Source organism: Hyla sarda, chromosome 5 (assembly GCF_029499605.1).
Source record: "Hyla sarda isolate aHylSar1 chromosome 5, aHylSar1.hap1, whole genome shotgun sequence".
Taxonomy (NCBI): domain Eukaryota; kingdom Metazoa; phylum Chordata; class Amphibia; order Anura; family Hylidae; genus Hyla; species Hyla sarda.
Window position 1 is genome coordinate 275,347,328 of NC_079193.1, and position 23,036 is coordinate 275,370,363.

The window sequence follows — 23,036 nt, forward strand, 5'->3', positions numbered from 1 at the left end:
CGCCATCACATCGCTATGCACGCCGCTCCTATTGGATGACGGGACGGTGTGCACGGCGACGTGATGCCGACGAAGGAGTGTGCCGGCCATGCAGGGGATCCCGGCACGGAGCAGACACTGAGGAGGCAGGTAAGGTCCCTCCCGGTGTCCTGTAAGCTGTTCGGGACGCTGCGATTTCACCGCGGCGGTCCCGAACAGCCCAACTGAGCAGCCGGGTTAGTGTCACTTTCACTTCAGACGTGGCAGTCAGCTTTGATCGCCGCGTCTGAAGGGTTAATACAGGGCATCACCGCGTTCGGTGATGTCCTGTATTAGCCGCGGGTCCCGGCCGTTGATGGCCGCAGGGACCGCCGCGATAGGACAGGTTTTAATGTGTATTTGCCATATAAGATGCACCAACTTTCCCCCCCCCAGTTTTGGGGAAGAAAAAGTGCGTCTTAAACGGCAAAAAATACGGTAAATAAAAAGTGGATGAGATCGTAACCCCAAGACAGGCTGCAACTGTAAAACTCCAAACATTGGCGCTCAACCAGTGGCCCTCCATTACTTATAATTGTATCTCGAGGCCTTGAAGGAATGACATCAGATATACCGCTGTGATGTGTTTTTGCCACTAGCAACATGACTTTGTAGTGTTTTTGCTCAGAAAACTGTCAGGTAGGATTTGTTACAGTTATTTGTATCTGTAAGCCCAATTTATTATGAAATATAATGATTTTTTAATTACAGTAATTAAGTCTGATAATTGGCTGTAATTGTTGTCTTGTCACAATATTCCCTGTGAATACTCTGTTGTTGCTCCACTTTACGCCAGGCGAATAGACTTTGGTTAATGTGGATATACTGTAGATCTGTGGGGAAGTGGGGGTCTGCCATTCAGCTTCACTTATTTGTAGTTATGCAGTTTATTCTGGGAACTTTGTTCCTAACACTTGTCTGTGACTCTTCATTTAACAGGAACCCAGCGCAGAGAAGTTCTAAAAAGTGCTTATAGTATGTGAGTATGTCCATAACATATTAGTCAGCCAAAATGCAGAAAATAGGAAGTTTCTAATTTCGGAACTTCTACTTTCGGACCACAATAAATCTTGGCTGTGGGCTAATAATACAGGAAATGACTAAATGTGACTACAAGATGATCATTCTGCACTACCAACACATTTATCTAAAACTTGAGAGGTAAAGGGGGTGACTGAAGCAAATTTCTGAAGAAGTAAGTGAGGTCAGTACACCACAAGGCTGGGAAACCACAAGTCATGGATGCAAATAACATTTCTATAAAAAGTCCCAATATAAAAAAAAATCAGATTACAATGAATTATCTTCTCATTTAGGTAATACAGTAATATCCTTAGGGCTGCAGAGATAAGAGGTACCATTTCAAATATATGTTCAATTCCATACATCTATAGCTGTGGTCTCCAAACTGTGGTCCTCTAGCTGTAGGCTGTCCAGGCATGCTTGGAGTTGTAGCTTTGCAACAGCTGGAGGACAACATTTGGTAGACCACTGCTCTATATGATAAACACACCATCCTACAAGTAAATGGATAGTGAGATATCATATAAATAGTTCCAGAGGTAAAAGGATGGACTCACCCGGAATACTTGCTAGGAGGAATCTTTATTCACAAACAGCTTAAAAACGTACAGCGGGTAGAAGCAGAGGATCGGCCTCACAGCGACAGACTCTTTCCTGCGCTCCAAGTGCACTTCCTTGGGCTGCTGATCAGATTGTGAATAAAGATTCCTTCTAGCAAGTACAGTGACCCCCCGACCTACGATGGCCCCGACATACGATCATTTCAACATGCGATGGCCTCTCAGAGACCATCGCATATTGAAGGTAGCATCAACATACGATGCCTTTGTATGTCGGGGCCATCGGATAAACGGCTATCCTGCAGCACAGACTTCTTCAGCTGCCATCAGATAGCCGTTTACGGTGCCCCGTGTGGCCCGCTGACGATCACTTACCTGTCCTCGGGGCTCCGGCGCGTCTTCTTCAGGATCCCCTGCATCATCGGCGCTCTCCATCGTCGTCATAACGTTGCTGCGCACGCTGTCCCGTCATCCAATAGGAGCAGCGTGCGTAGCACCGTGATGGCGGCGACGGAGAGCGAGGATGCCGGGGAAGCAGAGGCCTTGCCAAAGCGTCGGGGACACCCCGGGGTGGCAGCGACAGCGATGGAGGGCGAGTACAACTTCCTCTACCAGTGGTCTTCAACCTGCGGACCTCCAGATGTTGCAAAACTACAACTCCCAGCATGCCCGGAAAGCCGTTGGCTATCCGGGCATGCTGGGTGTTGTAGTTTTGCAACATCTGGAGGTCCGCATGTTGTAGACCACTGTCCTATACTTTACATTGCATGGATCCCTCAACATACAATGGTTTCAACAAACGATGGTCCATTTGGAACGGATTACCATCGTATGTTGAGGGACCACTGTATTGCGGGTGAGTGCATCCTTTTACTTCTGGAACTATTTGCTATTGCCTATCTATTACTGGATTGCACCCCGATGTAGTTCCACGGGACATTGAGCTGGTGTCTAACATTCGAGTAGGTGTTGGATTGGGCAGCAGTGCCGGACTCATTTGTTCTTATCATTCAATTGGATAAGTTGGAAACAGTGAGGGTATGTTCAGACAGCAGAATGTCTGTGCAGAATTCCGCATGTATAAATATTTCGCAAGGACATTTAGCAGCAGCAAAGTCCCATTTCAATTTCAATTTTTCAATGGGATTCTGCTGCTCTGTTCACATGAAATCCTGATCCCGGCGTCCAGAAAAACATTAAACCAATTCAAAGTTTTTGCAGATTCCACTCAGAAATGCATTGCCGTCTAGGGATTGTCCACACAGAAATATTGTGGACATTCCACCGTGTGCTATAGTCTTATACTTCTCATCCTATGCTTCTCCAATTGGTAAATAGGCTAGTATGAAGGTAAGTGTACATGTGCTAACTGCACAGCCATAGGCTCCTATGCACCTACTGATAGATACTTATTGATTGATAGATACATCCGTCCTATTTTAGCTGGGCAGCATAGCGGTTCAGCGGTTAGCACAATTGCCTTGCAGTGCAGAGATCCTGGGTACAAATCTCACCAGTGAGTATATTTAAACAGTGGTTACATAGGTTTCCTCCCATACTGCAAAACATACTGATAGGTCAATTTGGAATTTAGTAGTCCATAGAAGATCCAAATCAGCGGCGCTCACAATTTGTCTCATAGCAAACATTATTTAGTGCATCACTGGAGAATATGTTGGTACTGTAAAAATAAAAGAATTATTACCTGACAGCGGCCAATAGAGAAATACTGTCAACTATTGATCAGTGGGGTTCTCAGAGGTTGAGAGGGCATAAAGTGATCCAGAGCTGTAGTGCTCTAATAGCGCGGAATCCACTTCACAGTTTTTTTTGTACACCGGTGGTCCTGGCACTTTGACTTGCAGGGAGCTACAGCCAGTTGAATGGGGCCATGCTGCATTTCGTTGGACTGCCTCAGGCCAATGTGCATGGAAATCTTAGAAGAGAAATAAAGTACTAAACCAGAGGTGCAGCCCCTTCATTATTCGGGAGTCACAAAAATGCATGATGCCTCTATCTATTCTCATTTGTGTGTAATGCTTTTAGCCAGGGGTTGTGCAGTCTGTTACTATTACTTTTGTCTGTAGCAAACTTAAAGGAGATCTGTGGTACACATTTTTTATATCCCCCTGTGCCCGGGCTGCAAAAAGTAACAGAACAAACTTTAACTCACCTTCCGACGTTCCCCCGTTTTGCCGTTATCAGCATCCTGGTCCTCCAATGATGGTTTTTTTCTTCCTGCTTCCTTGGGACTCATACTGAGCTTAGTATATCGCCGGCTGCAGTGATGTCCCGCCTTGGCAGGTGATAGGCTGAGCGACTGTCATGTTAGCAGCCCAGGCAGCAGGGAGATGGCAGGGCCCAGGCTCTTTACATTACAGTGTGCTCAGCCTATCACCGGCCAAGGCGGGACATCACATGAGCTTAGTGCAGTATGAGTCACCGTCCCCAGAAAGCAGGAAGAAGATCATTAACGGAGGATCTAGACACTGATAACGGCGCAACGGGAGAAGGTGAGTTAAAGTTTGCTTTGTTACTTTTTGCAGCCAGGGCACAGGGGATTATAAAAAAAAGCACACTACAGATCTCCTTTAATTCTTTTCATAATCAGCTAGACTGTACAGAGCTTGTCATCAATCATATTGGTCCCTGTTCCCACTGGGCCTCACAATCTAAGTTCCGAATTCACCAATCAGTATGTTTTGGAGTGTGGGAGGGAACTGGAGTACCCAGATAAAACCTTTGCAAACATGAGGACGGCATACAAACTGCTTGCAGAAGTTGTCCTTGGTGGGACTAGAACCCAAGTCCACAGTGCTGCAAGGCAACAATGCTAACCATTGAGCCACCAAACTCAAGTCAATGGGATGCCTAAGCATTTGTCTCAATTAGTGTGAATACAGACCAGGCATAGCTGTCATGGCAGCAGTGAATGGAGGCCATGATGCTACCGCACATAAGAGACACGTGTTTACTAAGCTGTATTTTAGGAGGTTACTGAATTCTGATCTGCACGTTTCACATAAGGCTCATTCATTTGCTTTTTTGCGCAAGGAATGCAAATCATGACCGAAGAACGCGTTGTAGAAGAAAAGGCTTCTCAGCAATGAGTCCGGCAGCAGTGCACAGCACACAACGTTCTCACAAGAGTTTCCTCACACAGAAATCATACATCTTTTACAACAGGAAGTTCAAGGGAAAGCTTTGCCCTTCATTTTTTTTCATGGCAGAGAAGCGAGTGCCAAGAAAGAAGCTGCTATTGTCTTGTGTCATTGGTATTCAGATGATGAATAAGCAGAAAATATTTTGCTGGCAAAGATAATCTTCTGTAATGATGGTTTAATTAAATATATGTTGGGAGAAGGATTCCGTGATGGATTGCTCATCTGCATATACCATACATAATAATTATCTGGGTAACTTCTTCAGATCTCCTTCACATTTACTAGTTCCAGTGTTATTACTAGTTCCAGCCGCAGGGATCCCAGATTGTAGCCTCATCATTATACAAGAACAGTTACATGGATAAGATTCAATGTCATAAGATCTTAAAGGGGTCATCTCATTAAGGTTCTTCTCCCCCTGGGCAATCAGCTGTTATTACCAATGGACATGGCCAGAGATTTCTTTTTCATCAAACCTGGGAAATATAGTATTACATTCACATGACACTATGCAGCATGTACAAGTCTGCATATCCTGACACGGAAACAAGATAAGTTATATTTAGCATAATGCATCTGAAATTTCATATTTTAGAACTAATTCTACAAATTTGTACAAATAAGGGTCACACGTATAACAGGAGTAACACGCTGCCATCTCTGACACATAAGCTTTTTACATACATGATGACTGTTGCACTCACTGTTTCACATTTTTCACACTGGTTACCAATTCCTACAGATACAACAACAAACCCCATACAAGGATTAGCATCTGACTGTCAACACTACCTTGAGTCCTTACAATATTCAGGCTATCTAACCACATTTTCCTACATAACTAACATTAGTATTGAGCTGTTCACAGTGACCATGTTGGATTAACCAAATGGATAACTCTACCATTGAATAGACTAAATTCATAATGACATACAAGTTGTTCGTTTTAGCTTTATCTCAGTATTTGCCTATACCATCAGGGGTTCACATTCGGCATATGCAGGCTCCAGCCAATCAGCACAGTATCCCCAGCTGCCATGATAATCATTATGCTTATACTTAAGCTGGGTTCACATATAGTATTTTGGTCTGTATTTGATTCTTATTTTTAGCCAAAACCAGCAATGGAAACAAAGTATAATAGAAAGCTCTGCACCTTCTTCGGTGATTTGGACCCACTCCTGATTTTGACACTGACCAAAATACAGTTACTTGTGAATCCAGCCTAATAGTGACATGGCGGCTTTACAAGATCAGCTTAAAATATTCGCTCCTCTACAGGCATTGTTGTTATAATGTCTCACAACGGTTCTCATAGACGTGCTGTGATGTCGAGGCTATACTAGCAGAGGCATTTGATCTATTCATACTGACATGGTTACTGTAATATTAAATTGTCACGGTTACAATTTGTCAATTAAGTGAATACCATATCAATCCCTCCAGTGTTCTGACATAGTTGGCTATTGTCTGATTAATCTATGTAGATCCACCCCTCATACTATCAGTACTATTTTTCCTACGCTTTCTAGGTCCATAGGTTTTACTGTGCTATGTCTTAAATTTGGAACATAAGAAATGCAAGATGTTTTGTTTCCAAATGGCTTTTATTTGGTTCATATGTAACATAATATGTTTAATACCCATTAAAATATTTTATATAAATGGCAATTTATTGGGTAGTTACACCTACAGTATAATTGTATACCAAATATGACTTATCATTTTATATATATATATATATATATATATATATATATATATATATATATATAGTATAGGATGATTGCATATTGTTATCTGTAGAAACATGTGGCCTCTCATGACCTCTCTTTTTTAATAAATACTTGTATTTCTCAAAACTGGTATTCCTCATCTTTTCTTATATTGCTGTGGCATTCCTCTGTTATTCTTACTAAAATTGTATGAGTAAATTATAAAATGGGGTTAGCAGTGGGATGTATCTGTTCTTACACTGTAAGAGACTATTTAGTCAAAGTGACCATGCCATAAAATTTAGGGATAGAAACACAGGAAGAATAAAATAAAAAGGTGTTTAGTACCTATTTAACTATAATCTCTCAGTATCTCTGGATCTAACCGATGAAGCATCCTGATGGGAGATAAGTAGACTTAGCGGTCTTTTCCACCCACAGTGGATTTGCTTCATAGATTTAAAACTTTCAAGTCTATAAGCAAAGACCCCCGCCGATCAGAATGAACAGAGAGAAGAACACTCCTCAGCCCATAGCGATCTCTGCCCTGATCTTTGTTGCCTTTTATATGTCTGGGGGTGCGGGACGGAGATCAAGACGAGCCGGGGATTGACATGACAACATGTTTTTTTTTTTTGGGTTTATGGTTTTTATGAGGAGTACACTTTAAATGATATTGATGGAATACATGGCCCTCTAAGCATTGGTTTAGTTTTTTTTATTTTTTCTACACACTCGACTGGTAAAACGCAGATATCTATATAGTCAAGCATTACTATAAATAATAACAAAAGAACAACACAAATATATTTGTACAGATGACCCAGACTTGTTATTTCATGGAGAGAAGTATGTACTAAATCAGGCAGGTCAGGAGAGGCAGCAGGTCTTTGAAATTATGTTTAGTTATGTGTAAACAATGTTTTTGTCTAAATAACTTAGCATGTGCTTGAAACAGTCAATAATATGTGTATATGTATAAATTGTGTTACTAAAAATGCGGAGAAATAAAGAGATACTATTTTTTTTCTTATTCTTCATCTACTTATGCAGATTGTCTGATGAAAATTGTCCAAATACTAAGGCCTGAATTTCCCAAATTTACATAGAGGGATGAGACAAGAAAGACAAAAAGACAAAAGCGGCGCCTTGCGTAATACCCTTTATATATGGGGAAATAAATAATGTGGGACACCCACAGGGCATATAGGTGGGTGCTCACCAGATAGTATTAAAATAAGCGCATATCAACCCGTAATGGAGTACTCACTGAAATCCATAGAGCTGCTGTGCCGGAAGGTCCCATGAAGCAAACAGGATACTTGTCCAGAAGAAAGTGTCCAAGTGCAGAAAAAAACCTTTGAAATCCTGGCGCTGCCCGTGTGGTCATCAGAATCGGAGAAAGAAGGTTTACTATTAGCCTTTTTTCTCTGATTCTGATGACCACACGGGCAGCGCCAGGACTTCAAAGGTTTTTTTCTACACTTGGACAATTTATATAGAGGACGTGCATCATAAAAGATATCAAGAGAGAGCATGCAATATTTTCCCCTACATTCAAATGACTTTCCACATAATGAATGGACAGGCCAGGTCCCCCAATGTCTCCCAGAGTGGTACTTGCTAACAGGGCACAAGGCCAGTAGTTGTTGTCATGAGGGTATAAAAACAATAGGTGTTCAGCAAGCACACACTTCCCTCTCCTGTTAGTTACTTGACATATTTTAACCAGTTTGAAACCTGTCCAACCCCCATGTCTAGTAGTAATGTGAATTAAATTCTAAGGTCACCCCCATTTAGCTGAATTCAGGCCATGGAGTGAAAGCCACTTGACAGAATGAATCCCACAGACATTTTACTGGAACTGCACATGTCTTGACACACGACTGCCAATCCCAATACATCATCATTACAGAGGCATACATTTCTGCACTGCTCTAAACGTTTTACTACTTGTTTGTTTGCTTCTCCCCTTATATCTATAAAATATTATGCGCAGTGACAATTTGCCGCCGCCATGCTGGGAATCTTACTGAGAAAACGTGGGATTTCACAGAAAATAACAGCTATGTAACTGCAGAGGAGTTAATGCATATTTATGAGGGGGGGGGGGGCTCTTACTTTCCTTTTGGGCTGGTGTAGCAGTGCACTTAGGACTGGAGAATGCCTCCAGTAAACCAAGCCTACTCATTTGCATGTTCCTATTCTTGTCCATATCTCCAAAACAGTGTAACATTTGGGACAAAAAACAACATTGTGATCAGCGTCACCCACGTTATTACCCCGTACCAGCAGGTTAGAAGGGGCGGCCCTGCTAACAGATTCCCTTTAAAGCTTTACTTGTATATAAACTTCTTAAATCTGTACAATGTATATAGTTTCCGGAGATTCGTTGTATTCTGTCCATAAAACTTGTAGCTAATAGTGTCCCTGAAGTATTGGAGGATGAAATTCCGATGGACCGTCAACAGCACCGGTCTTCCATCATTTCTGGAAACCACAGGGTAAGCATGACAGACACAAAGATATCCAGCATTGTCTACCTCATTCTAACCTCATTCTTTTCCCAAACAAAGGACACAGCAGATTTGGGTGCTGTATAATACATACGGAAATGGGTAAAAATAGTAAGTGGAAGACTGTTTAATAACTGGATATATTTTTCTTTATTTACCAGCTCTAAACTACCTATACTGCATTACACCCTAAGAAACCTGTAACATATGGCTACAGCAGTGTCAGTCTCCAGTAAATTTGAGATAAAAGACTTGCAGATGATCATCTCCTGAAAAGAACTCAACAGGTAGACTTCTTTGATATACTCGGCATAAATACTGTGCTGTAATTTTCATACAGAGCTAAACTATTAAATATCCCTAAAGGTGAAAAATGATGAGTTATTTCAATTCCCTCCAAGTCTAATAGAAAGTAGTGTTAGAACAGCCATTTTTATTCTATAAATGGAAAAGCTGTTCTCCGGTGCAGATATAGAATACATGCACGCTTATATAGGGAATGTTTTGACGGCACAAAACTTAAAGTGTTCTTTCTTTCTTCCTTTAAATGCAGTCGCTGATGGCGATTCTATTTTAAAAATGAATTAATTAGTTGGTTATCTGCCGCTCAGTGCAGTTTCCAAGCACCAATGAAGATTACTGACAATTCAGGCAGCAGGCTGGGATTAAAGACGACTTCAGCTCCAACAAATAGTTGAATATTTGTGTTGTTTAACCAGTCTTCCCATTACTGTACCAGGCTACTTTTTCATTATCTAGAGTGATTTGAACCTAAAAACCTAAAAAGTATAATTTTATTAACATACAAAGAAGTCGGAAAAAAAATACACAGACCATTCTAAGGGCTTTAAAGGGGTACTCCGCCCCTAGACATCTTATCCCCTATCCAAAGGATAGGGGGATAAGATGTCAGATCGCCGCGGTGCCGCTGCTGGTGAGCTCAGGGATCCCCGCTGCGGCACTGCGCTATCATTACAGCACAGAGCGAGTTCGCTCTGCACGTAATGACGGGCAATACAGGGGCCGAAGCATTGTTACATCACGGCTCCACCCCTTGTGACGTCACGGCCTGCCCCTTTCAATACAAGTCTATGGGAGGGGGCGTGGCAGTCGTCACGCCCCCTGCCATAGACTTGCATTAAGGGGCGTGATGTCACGAGGAGCGGAGCCAAGATGTCACGCGGCTCCGTCCCCTGTATCCCCCATCATTACGCACAGAGCAAACTCGCTCTGTGCTGTAATGATAGGGGGGTGCCGCAGCGGGGATCCCGGGGCTCCCCAGCAGCGGCACCGCAGCGATCTGACATCTTATCCCCTATCCTTTGCATAGGGGATAAGATGTCTAGGGCGGAGTACCCCTTCAATGCAATGTAATTCCTTTCAAGAGCATTTCCTTAAAAAATTAGATAGTTAAAGGGGTCTTCTGAAATCGGAGAATTGGGTCCTACACTCAGCCTGCCACTCTATAAGGGTGGGTTCACACTACGTTTTCTCCCATACGGGAGCGCATACGGCAGGGGGGAGCTAAAACCTCGCGCTCCCGTATGCCACCGTATGCGCACCCGTATGTCATTCATTTCAATGAGCCGGCCGGAGTGAAACGTTCGGTCCGGTCAGCTCATTTTTGCGCCGTATGCGCTTTTACAACCGGACCTAAAACCGTGGTTGACCACAGTTTTAGGTCCGGTTGTAAAAGCGCATACGGCGCAAAAATGAGCCGACCGGACCGAACGTTTCACTCCGGCCGGCTCATTGAAATGAATGACATATGGGAGCGCATACGGTGGCATACGGGAGCGCGAGGTTTTAGCTCCCCCCTGCCGTATGCGCTCCCGTTTGGGAGAAAACGTAGTGTGAGCCCAGCCTAAGCCAGATTAGCACTTGGGAGGAAATGCATTTTTCCAGCATTACATGAGCAGCCAATTTTTCAATGGCCACCATGTAATACTACATAAGCCCTGAAATGGCCACAGTAGAGGCGCAGTCTTCTCCGGCCATAATAAATGTAGGCTTCTATACAAAAAGGAGATGTCCCCATAAAAGAGTACCTTTGACAACCACCAATGGCTGCCATTATGGTGCCAATGAGTACTGTAAAACTACAGGAAACAGTTTTGTCTCCGATCCACATAATTTGTCTGTGTTGACTATAGTAATGTCCTTCTTTTAATAAAAAAAAGATCTAACATTTTAGGTTCCCACCTAGAGTATTACAAATTATTCCTGTACACGAAGAATTGTTGGATGGAACGGCTGTCAGGGCATGCTGGGAGTTAAAGTTTTGCAGCACCTGGAGAGCCACAATTTGAGACCACTGGTCTAGAATATAACAAACTATTTATTTATACACAGGATTGTGGCAGAAAAAGCTTTATTTTAATAAAACAAAATTTCACACCCGTGTCTTCTACGGCAGTGGAAAACTTACTTTACATAATATTAGTTTTGGGCAATTTTTTTTATTTCTGAGTTCTTATCTATATTGGTCTTTTCCTTTAAATTTTTATAGGGATTTCCCTTAAAGGAAACATACAAGAAATATAGTTGAGCGAGCGGTGTGTCTTGCTAAGATTGCTGTCCTGTTAATGAAAGTGAGGTTTCATTAATGCACAGTCTTATAAACGAGCACTATGTCACTTGTGGTCATGAAACAAAATGCTTTTCTGGGCCATTAATGGAGCTTATTAGAAAGAAGTGCACTTGCATGGTATTGCCTAATTAAAAAGAATTGGTAATTGACAAAAAAGACCTAAGTTCTATCTACTAATATGGACAAAGTAAAAACTAAATTAGAATAGACTGTTGCATTAGGATAGAATTATCTATGCTTAATTCCCTAAAAACCTGACAGATCCGGTCTAATTTGAAATTCCCTTTGTTTCCTCAACAGATCACCCTTTATAAATGTATGCATTAAGCGATTAAAGCAGGAGGAGATCCGAGTAACTTAATTCACAAAACATCTCCGTTCATCATTTCCTCCTGCATTTAAGTTTCAATTACAGTTGAAAAATGCAAAATGCTATGTGAAAATATCATTACTGTGAGCTATAGCTATACACAGTCAAGGTAAATCAAGTCTATAGCTTTTTGTTTCAAGAATCCATTCCTCTGGCACCTTCTCAATCCATCTAGCAAGATTTATATGCAAGATAGGAAACTAAAGGAAGAGAGATTGGTCCTTATAATCTACTTCAAAGCACTGGAAACGGAACCTTTTTATCAGCTCAACTTCATCTAAATTAACTAAGCAGCAACAAGCTCACAGACAAAATACCCATAATATGTGTGCGCATAAATTGAACCGGGGAGTGAACCACCACGTTCCCAAATATGACTGCATGAAAAGATCAAACTCAAAAATAAAGGCTGAGAGATTATCTAGTGCAATGCTAGAAAGGATTCCTAAAATAATCTAATAGAGGTATAGTTCTGGTCCACTGGTTGGAAATTTTAAGGTGTCTATACATATAAAGGCGGATGGACCCGCCATTTTCAGTAAGACTTTCTGACCACCTTATATGTATGCTAAAGTGTAGAATTTTTCTCTCCTAGCAGTTGTTGGATTTCAACATGCCCAATACAGAGGGACTCTATAGGGACAGGGACTGTTCCCCAGGACTGGCACATGGCAAATGTGGTGCCAATATTTAAAAAGGGGTCAAAAAGTGCTCCACCGGAATTATAGACCTATTAGTTTAATCACCGTTGTATATAAATTGTTTGAGGGTTTTCTAAAGGATGCTATTTTGGAGTATCTTGATACAAATAAATGTATGACTCCATATCAGCATGGCTTTATGAGGGATGGGCCCTGTCAAACTAACCTGATCAGCTTTCATGAGGAGGTGAGCTCCAGTCTGGACCAGGGGGAATTGCTGGACGTCGTATATCTGGATTTTTCCAAAGCATTTGATACGGTGCCACATAAAAGGTTGGTGCATAAAATGAGAAGGATCGGGCTGGGAGATAATGTGTGTAGGTGGGTAAGTAACTGGCTCAATGATAGGAAACAGAGGGTGGTTATAAATGGTACTTATTCTGATTGGGTGACTGTTACTAGTGGGGTACCACAGGGGTCAGTCTTGGATCCTGTCCTATTTAATATATTCATTAATGACCTTGAAGAGGGGTTGAATAGTAAAGTAGCAATCTTTGCAGATGATACTAAACTCTGTAAAGTGATCAACACAATAGAGGACAGTGAACTGTTACAAATGGATCTGGATAGTTTGGAGGTTTGGGCTGGGAAGTGGCAGATGAGGTTCAACACTGATAAATGTAAGGTTATGCACATGGGGAAGAAAAATCCAGGCGGGGATTATGTATTAAATGGGAGAACACTTGGGACGACTGACGTGGAAAGGGACTTGGGAGTCTTAGTTAACAGTGAATTTAGCTGTAGTGACCAGTGTCGGGCAGCTGCTGCCAAGGCAAATAAAATCATGGGGTGCATCAATAGGGGCATAGATGTCCACGACAAGGAAATAATTCTACCGCTGTACAAATCACTAGTCAGACCACACATAGAATACTGTGTACAGTACTGGGCACCAGTGTACAAGAAAGATATAGTGGAGCTGGAGAGGGTTCAAAGACGGGCAACTAGAGTGATAAGGGGAATGGGAGGACTACAGTATAAAGAAAGATTATCAGTATTAGGGTTATTTTGTTTAGAAAAAAAAAAGGCTTAGGGGAGACTTAATAACTATTTATAAATATATCAGGGCACCTTACAGAGATCTCTCCCATGATCTATTTATACCCAGGACTGTATCAATAACAAGGGGGCATCCTCTATGTCTAGAGGAAAGAAGGTTTCTACACCAGCACAGGCATGGGTTCTTTACTGTAAGAGCATTGAGACTGTGGAATTCTCTGCCTGAGGAGGTGGTCATGGTGAACTCTGTAAAAGAGTTCAAAAAGGGGCAGGATGCATTTTTGGCAAGTAATAACATCGCTGGTTATGTATACTAGATTTATAGGGACAGAACATTGATCCAGGTATTTATTCTGACTGCCATATTTGGAGTCGGGAAGGAATTTTTACCTCTAGTATGAGGGTTTTTTGCCTTCCCCTGGATCAACTCAGTAAGGACTCATTAGGGACTCATAACTTGATGGACTCTGGTCAACCTTATGAACTATGTTACTATGTTCTCTGATTCTCCGACAGACAAACCAACAAAATTGTTTGGCAGCGGCTTTCTAAACATGCACACTCGATTGAGTGTGCAAGTGCATGTGGGGATCGGAGAGATAGCTGATCGGCTGACAGCTTTGTGAATTATTGGTCAGTTTTGAGTGAATGCTATTAGTAATTTATTCAGGAAAAAACTGTCTAACACAAGCATCTATAATAATGATAAGCATCTATAATTGTGACAAAATATTTAAAAAAAAACTGTCCTCATCGTGGTTTAGCTGTAAAATGGCTGCCTCCAGCATTTGTAGTCAGATACACTACGCCTTCAATTTACTGTTCTAAGCTATAAAAAATACAACATGGATATAAGGATGATCACAACACTCAAATTCCACCAAATATTGTTTTTCTAATCAAAATGAAAAGATAATATTACTGAATAACAAACTAAGCCATTGTGACATTCTAGATGCGCATAATAATATAGGACATGGTAATGCCAAGGAAATGGTATTCAAAACAAATATCAATTTACCTCTCTTTATTAAAGAAATTCCACAAACAAGGAGAGAGAGGTACAAACATATATTTTATGGATTCCATAATATACTGCACCATGTACAATTGCTCATCTGTACTTCTGACATCCTCAGGATTGTAGACGAGCATCTGTGGTCAGTCTGATAAATTGAGATATTTGTAGCCTTGGGCTCCTGATTACAATGGTGTTTTTTTTTTGTTTGTTTTTTTGCTTCACATCTCCAGTCTCATAGATATTGGGATTTTACAGCTTGCTGCAAATCTGCAACCCAATAGCCAACTCCTTTATAATAAGGGTGTAGGCCATGCACTTGTGAGATTAACATTCCCTGAGTCTCAGATTTACACCCCCTGAGATTCAGATTCTTGCCCCTTCTGCAATAAAGTTTCCACCTAGTTGGTTATTAGGGGAATATGCAGATTTGCAGCAAAATTGTAAAATTCCTATATCTCAGGAATAGGGAGTGTAAAACCAAATAAAAACACAAACAGGAGACAACCGGCTACTAAGGAATATAAATAAATGGATTTTTCCTCCTTAGGTGTGCATTCAAAAGAATGAATAAAGCATACAGCTATCTCTTCCAATTACTCCATACACATCCATGTTTGACTCGGTAGACACCTTTGATTGTCTTTTACCTCCCTGAGAACAAGAGAACTAAGTAGCTGAAATCCAACATACCCCATCCCTTTCTCCCCCAACATTGGTTGTTGGCAGAAGAGTTGGAAGGCCGCCATATGCATAAGATAGTCAGCAACAAATGTCACAAATGCATTTAGCTTTATGACTTCAGACATTCAAAATGGCACTACTTATACCATTTCGATCAGTTATCATTTAAAAAGAGTAATGGCTTGGCTCAAAGGCCAACTTAAAAAAAAATGAGCACCATGGCGTCTGGTGGTCAAAGGGTGCATCCAGGGGCATGGCTTGGGCAACTGGAAGGGTATGTGGTCTGGAGGATGAGTTACCAGTTGGCACCTACAAGTGGCCTTGCCTCATCCACAATTGGTATACACATAGAAAAGGACCCCTTCTGACCCAGGTGTAGGAAAATCAAGCTACATGCCTCATCTATTCCGACATTTTAGTTGTTAGAACATTTAAATATATCTAAATAGATTTTATATTATACATAATGTGGCGGAGTCTTACTCACACTTACACTTTCATTTATCTACAATATATAATCACTCTACTGTATAATATACAGTAGTGGAAGTTTTATAAATGACTTAAACTTGTCATCCTAGAAAAAGCTGAAAAGTAATACGATGAAACCATAAGTAAATGTATTCCTGTCGACCTTACCATTTAGGAGAGGTTGCTCTTCACGTACGCTCCTGAACACACTAGCGTGATAAACATCCTCCAGAAATCCTGTCTTGCATAATCTTGATCCCCCGAGTGCTTCTGCAGGTCCCTGAAATGAAACAGAATATATCAGTTATATACACACACGTACCATTATCAACAGGCATATCACTCGACTTAAAACCTTTTTCCGCTCCGGCTCCGTATTAAGGCTCGTTTAGGTTCTGAAAGGTTTACAATTAGAAATGAGAGGGCAAAGGGTTAAACATTTTGATAACTGAAATGGAAGAGACAAATCCCACGTGCCTGTTACATCTAAACTCTAAACAATCTTGCTTCTTTTAACAATTGAACTTAGATGTCGTGGAGCCTTAAGTGGAATCATGAGGGAGAGCAAAAACATTCTTCCAGAGGAGATAAAGCTAGATGAAACCATTTCACCATTGAAAACTTATTTTCAGACAAGGATGCTCAAAATGTCAAGTCTGAGCCAGAGAATCTGGACAAGAATCTTAAAATGTGCTCAAAAAAGGTAATGAACCAAAGACAGAAGGAAACCTGATAATCGCCTGAAATGCATTACAGCGGCCAACATCACCTGCGAGGCAGTCACAGAAGACATTGAAGATCTCACCAGTTTAGCTCATTTCAATTTAATTTCAAGGCAATATAACATTTAACTCTTTGGATGACATTTCCCGACAATGCTACTTCAACATAGTGCAAAAAAGGAGTAATTTGGGTGCTTTTGTGTTGTTAATAATCAGAAATCTTGGCTATTGTCACTCATACCTTTCAAAAGCGTGAATACACCATAAAACATCTGAAAGAAGAATGGCCTTGGAATAGGGGTTTTGAAAACAGCTAAGAAAGCAATAGCTTTTAATGGTTATTTTGTCACTGGATAAACAATAAAGTACAGAAAGGTTATGTGTGACACGAAAAGAGCTTAAAATCTATAGAGGCCTAGCTGCAGGCTTTGTCAATAAAAATGTAATTCAGTCAATGACACCCATACAGCAAGAGAGCAGCAATTTACTGGAGAAGATTTGATGTATATAAAAAAAATAAATCAGTAAGTCCTTGCTTATTGAGGAACAAAATGCTGAATATTGAAAGTATTGTGTGCAATTTCTCAGAGAGATGAGACTGAGGACTGACAGCTCTGCGCTCTGTCTCACCAAGTCTGGAGGAGACCAAATGGTCCTGCCTGCTCTTTCTCACTGCAGGAATGCAGGTGATAGGGCTGAGACTTTCCAGTGCCTGTACACCAGACAGGAAGCTCACAGGGATAAGGCTGTTTAGACAGGGACTATCATCACTGCACACTATTCATTTCCACCATGACAAACAAAGATCTGGAAACTGGCCAACTGCCCTAAAGAAAAACTTCCGATAAGTTTCCTGAATATGTTTCCTGTAAACGTCATCAGACCGTCAAGGTTTCACAGCTAACCAAGTCTATCTTAGGGTTGGGCGGTATGACCAAATGTGTGTATCACGGTATTTTTTTTACTTTTGGCGGTTCCACGTTATATAATGGTATTTCCTAGCCCCCCCCCCCCCCCCCCCCCCGTAAAAATTATCAGCCCACATCCCCATCGGGGTAAATACTCACATGTCACCTGCAAGCGCTGCCCTCCTCGTCCTGTTTGTTGCGGCCGCCGGCGCTTGCACTCTGTACTGTGCGGTAACCCTATGCCCGAGCTGCAAAAGGTAAACAAAATAAACTTTAACGCACCTACGTTGGCCTTACGCTGGGGACGGGAACGTCTGAGAGCTGTCAGCCTATCACCGGCCGCAGCGATGTTTCGCCTCGGCAGGTGATAGGCTGAGCCCACTGAACCCCAAGAAGCCGGCTTCTTACATGACAGTGGGCTCAGCCTATCACCGGCCGAAGCGGAACATCCCTTCGGCCGGTGATAGGCTAACGGCTGTCCGACGTTCCCGTCCCCAGGAAACAAGTGAGGCCGGTACCGGACTAACGTGAGGTGAGTTTAAGTTTATTTTGTAAAATTTTTGCAGCCCGGGCATAGGGATACCGCACAGTATAGAGCACTTGTCTCCAACCTGCGGACCTCCAGATGTTGCAAAACTACAACTCCCAGCATGCCCGGACAGCCAACGGCTGTCCGGGCATGCTGGGAGTTGTAGTTTTGCAACATCTGGAGGTCCGCAGGTTGGTGACCACTGGTATAGAGTGTCAACGCCGACGGCCGCAACAAACAGGACGAGGAGGGCAGCGCATGCGGGTGACATGTGAGTAGTACCATGTTGGGGACAGCGCTGGGCTGGGCTAAAAATGTATTGGGGGGGGGCAGAACAGTGCTCGCAGGTCACATAAGATTAGTTCCCCAATGTGGGGACAGCGCAGCGCTGGGCTTATTCATTCATTCCCGAGGGGGAGGGGTCAAACCGGTATTGCGGGTTAAAATTATTATTATTATTGGGTTAAAATTCATATCGTGCCGCACAAAAATATCGGTATTTGGTATGAACCGGTATAGCGCCCAGCCCTAGTCTATTTTATGACAAAAAAGCACTTTAAAGTGACACAAGGGGCCTGACTCCTAGGCCTATGATTTTGTGAATCCATTTGGAGTCATGTTATGTTGTGGACATCATTGTGAGCATTGCGATGATCTCTTTTCTATTACAAAAAATGACTGAAAAATGTATATTTATTAATCCAAGTCATAACATTTGAGTGATGCATCCTCTAGAGCGAAGATAAATAGAAAGAAAAAAAGACCGGGAAAAACCCACGGCACTTATAGGTGGCTGCTCACCAGATGTAAATAGAAGTAACGCATATCACCCCATATAGGGGTACTCACTGATGTCCAAGGGAGGGCTGCAAGCCGGAGGTCACAGGCACATACGTCCTGACGTAGTCATCAAACGGAAAATGGAAAAGGACCTCATTCATCCAGGCGCTGCCGGTTAGGTCATCAGGTGCACAAAATGATGCAATGTATACCTTGGAATATTGTATACATGAAAGTTTATTTAAAAATAATAAACAACATACAGATTATGCGTTTCGAGGGTGACTCCCCTCTTCCTCAGATCAGGTGTGCTGTCATACAACAAACAGGTAAGTATTTATGTGAAAAAAGGGCGCCAAAACACCTAAGGGGGCGTGGTCAGGAAGTGGGATGTAACCAACTTCTAGAGCGAAGAAGGTTTCACCATCACAGACAGAGATTCTTTACTGTAAGAGCAGTGAGACTATGGAACTCTCTGCCGTGTGATGTTATGATGTCTGACTCAATAAACAAGTTCACGGGGACAAGGATGTTTTTTCTTGGAAAAATATATTACAGGTTAGGATACAAGATTCATAGGGATAGAACGTTGATCCAAGGATTTATTCTCATTGCTCATTTATTCTCATTGAGTCGGGAGGGAATTTTTCCTCTGTCATAGGGCAACAGCCTAATGGGGGTTTCTGCAATCTCTGGATCAACACAGTAGGCTTCTAGGTTGAACTCAATGGACTCTTGTCATTTTTCAACCTTACAAATTATGTTACTAATATCCTGTGAAGACAAGTGGAGGAATATAAAAGGGGTGTTCCTAAACTCTATAAGACACAAAAAACAGTATTGCTTCAGTGAATGGTACAGAACAATGGTAAGTTAGGCTAAAAGCTGGTTGACTATGTACAATATACATAGGAATATCCAAGTATAGTTCCAAAAGTCAAACTATAGAGCAAGGTGAAATGACAATGCCAACTAGTAAGAACATACTATTGGCAAAAAATGGTGGCATTTCATGCCAATTCAACCATGGGGCAGACAGTTACATAATTACAATTTTTATCACAAACTACTGCCATTCTGAGGGATTTTTACTATTTCACTGAAAGGGCACCATTAATCTAGAATTGGCAGATATGAGTAAGAACAGTCTTTGGGTAAGAAAGTGTGGGGAGAAACTGTCTTACTGTTCCACATTCATTGTATTTGAGTCATGTATTGTACCCCATATAATATGTTCACCTCTCTGCAACCAAGGGCGCAATAAAATACCGTATAACACACATTTTTTAGGCAAAAATGTTTAGCCTAAAGTCTATATGCGTGTTATACGCCGATAAGCCGCTGCAGTTCAATGATTTAAAGCAGGCGCTTTAAATCAATGAACTGCAGCAGCTTTTGCAGGTCCAGAGACCTGCCGTCACTGCCCGATTCTCTTCCCCTGCCTATCCTGGGGTCCAGAGACTGCCGGCGCCACTGCCCCATTGCCTCCCCCATCCCCGTTTTTTTTAACCCCACAGAAGCCCCCAGGAAAGGCAGGGGGAGAGAGGCCGTAGCTGCCCGCTTCTCTCCCCCTGCCTTTCCTGGGGTCTAGAGCCCTGCTGCCGCCACTTCTCTCCCCTTGGCTATCGGCGCCGCTGCCCCGTTGCCTCCCCCATCCCCGGCTTTATAATTACCTATTGCCGGGGTCGGGTCCGCAATGCTTCTGGCTACGGTGCGCCGTCTCCTGCGTTGTTGCTATCAGCTGCGCTGCGCAATGACGAGTGACGTCGCGTTGAAGACGTCACTCGTCATTGCGTCTCGCAGCGCATAGCAACGACACAGGAGACGTCACACCGGAGCCAAAAGCAGCGCGGACCCGACCCCGGCAACAGGTAATTATAAAACCGAGGATGGGGGAGGCAATGGGGCAGCGGCGCCAATAGCCAGGGGGAGAGAAGCGGCGCAGCAGGGCTGTAGACCCCAGGAAAGGCAGGGGGAGAAAAGCGGGCAGCCACGGCCACTCTCCCCCTGCCTTTCCTGGGGGCTTCTGCGGGGTCAGAAACAGTGTATCGGGGTATATACATGCACACACACGCACCCTCATTTTACCCAGGATATTTGGGTAAAAAACTTTTTTTACCCAAATATCCCTGGTAAAATTAGGGTGCGTGTTATAGGCCGGTGCGTGGTATACCCCAATAAATACGGTATATAATAATTATAATTTTCTTATCAATTTAAATCAATATGTATAACCAAAGGCTGTGGGTTTTACATCAAAGGAGATTTCTTTGTAGCACAGATGGAGCCTTTAAAGGAGTACTCCGCCGGGAGCTCGTGATGTAATAGCCCCGCCCCCTCATAACTTTACGCCCGCCCCCCTCAATGCTAGTCTATGGGATGGGGCATGATGGCCGTCACGCCCCCTCCCATAGACTTGCATTGATGGGGCGGGGCTTGACTTCATGAGGGGCGGGGCTATGGCATCATGAGCTTCTGGCTCCAGCGTGTGGAACAATTTGTTCCATACACTGAGCAGCTGAGTACTCCTTTTACATATTTGTTGCACATGACACAGAAAAAGGTACAACTAAATATAAATAATAAATATATAGAAACAATAAATTAGAGTAGGAAAAAAGAAAGTAGCAAATAAGAAATAAAAAATTAAACCACGAACGCCAAATTTCTCTGATTCAGCAGGTGACCAAAATAGTTTTAACCCCTTAAGGACCACAGGTTTTCTCATTTTTGCACTTTAGTATTTCCCAAGTCACCTTCTAAAAATCATAAAAATTTCCTTAAAGGAGTACTCCGGCCCCAAGATAGATCTGCTGCGGCTCTCCCGTGCTGGAGGCGTGCCTGCCGCAGCATGACGTTGCGGCTGACACGCCTCCTCTATATAGGTCTATGGGAAAGATGGGAAGGCAGCGTTCATGTCTCCCCACCTCTCTCATAGAACTGTATGAGAAGGGGCGTGGAGGGAGCGTACCGTGGACCTCTCTAGGTCAATGCTACGTGCATTAGCGAGAGCGCTAGTGCGGAGGCCCAGTTCAGAGATCACGGGGGGTCCGTGATAGGGGATAAGTGGTAGAACGCTGCAGTTGTCCTTTAAGTTGTAAGCAATAGTGCTACAGTGATATTTATCTTGGAATAAATATTTACTGTATGTTTCCACATTATATATGGCATATAGGTACATGTAATTCAGGCAGTCTGACCTCACACCCTGTTCAGCAGGGCCTGAGACATTTGTTATGAATCTAGGAGCCAGCATAGAAAGTTAGGAGTCAGGATGCCCCATATTACAAAATGTGACATCATCTTTTCCGTTTTAACTAGATTTTTATTGGTATTTCAATTATATAACAATAGGCTTTGGAATAGTTTTGTTATATAAAGTTTGTGAATGATAGCTTAATATTGGAATGCAAAGTCAAAATAAAATTAACTCCGTTATCTCCCTCCTGTATGTCACAGTCATGACATGAAAGTGTCCTCTCATTTAAAAAACATTCTAATCATGTCCACCTTCGTTCCCACACTGATCCCTGTTTTGCCTTTGACGCTCCAGTGTCTCGCAGTAGGTGTCTTTGGTCGGCGCACCGATGTTACGTGACTGCCACAGCCAACCAGCAGCCTAGCTGTAATTCTCCATACTCCTGACTACAGAGCCTCACCACTGATGCCATTGGCTGCAGTGCTCACTTGACATCCACTGCTTCTGTAACACCAGAACGCCAACGGCAGGGCAAACGGTGAATTATCGCAGGAATGGAGGAGGAGGTAATTAAAATAGTTTTTTTTTTTGTTTTTTTTAAAGGATAAACAATCTTTATTGTAAAGGGCTCAAAAAAACCTGGGGCATGGAACCTTAGTCGATGTGGCGACCTGGCAACCCGATTTTTCGAGCTAAAGGTGGCCGTACACTTCCAATAACTGTCAGTTATCTTTTCCAACCTCCCACTATACACACGAAAGTTCTGTGTCCTCTATGGAGAGGGGGAGGGATAAGTCACAACAAGACATCTCTGGTAGCTGCTTATTTCTCCTTTCTTTCCATTAAAATGATATGTCCGTGAAGAGGTGGGAGGCCGCCATACAGTTTAGACAGTCTCAGGTTATAAGGATGCATTTACACGTTTCCATCCTTCATCTCTTCTATTTACTATTGGATGTAGCCAGACATCTTACAGCTTCCTAATATCCATAGCACCCACCAAGGAATGCAGAGAGTGGTACTTTTACAGCATCAATGAGTTTGAGGGTCCTACTAGGGCAATGCCAAG

At 42.5% G+C, this 23,036-nt stretch overlaps 1 protein-coding gene and 1 long non-coding RNA gene across 2 annotated transcripts in view; one reads left to right on the forward strand and one right to left on the reverse strand.

Moving 5' to 3' along the window:
• CDH2 (cadherin 2) overlaps positions 1-23,036 on the reverse strand; it is a 303,149-nt gene that overhangs the window by 246,188 nt on the left and 33,925 nt on the right. Inside the window, exon 2 of the mRNA XM_056521772.1 lies at positions 15,998-16,109. Coding sequence (XP_056377747.1) covers positions 15,998-16,109 — 112 coding nt within the window. The remainder of the gene's footprint in view (positions 1-15,997; positions 16,110-23,036) is intronic.
• LOC130274026 (uncharacterized) lies at positions 800-12,381 on the forward strand. Its single transcript, XR_008844207.1, has 3 exons — positions 800-997; positions 9,158-9,283; positions 11,887-12,381. It is a non-coding gene; the product is annotated as an uncharacterized LOC130274026 (long non-coding RNA).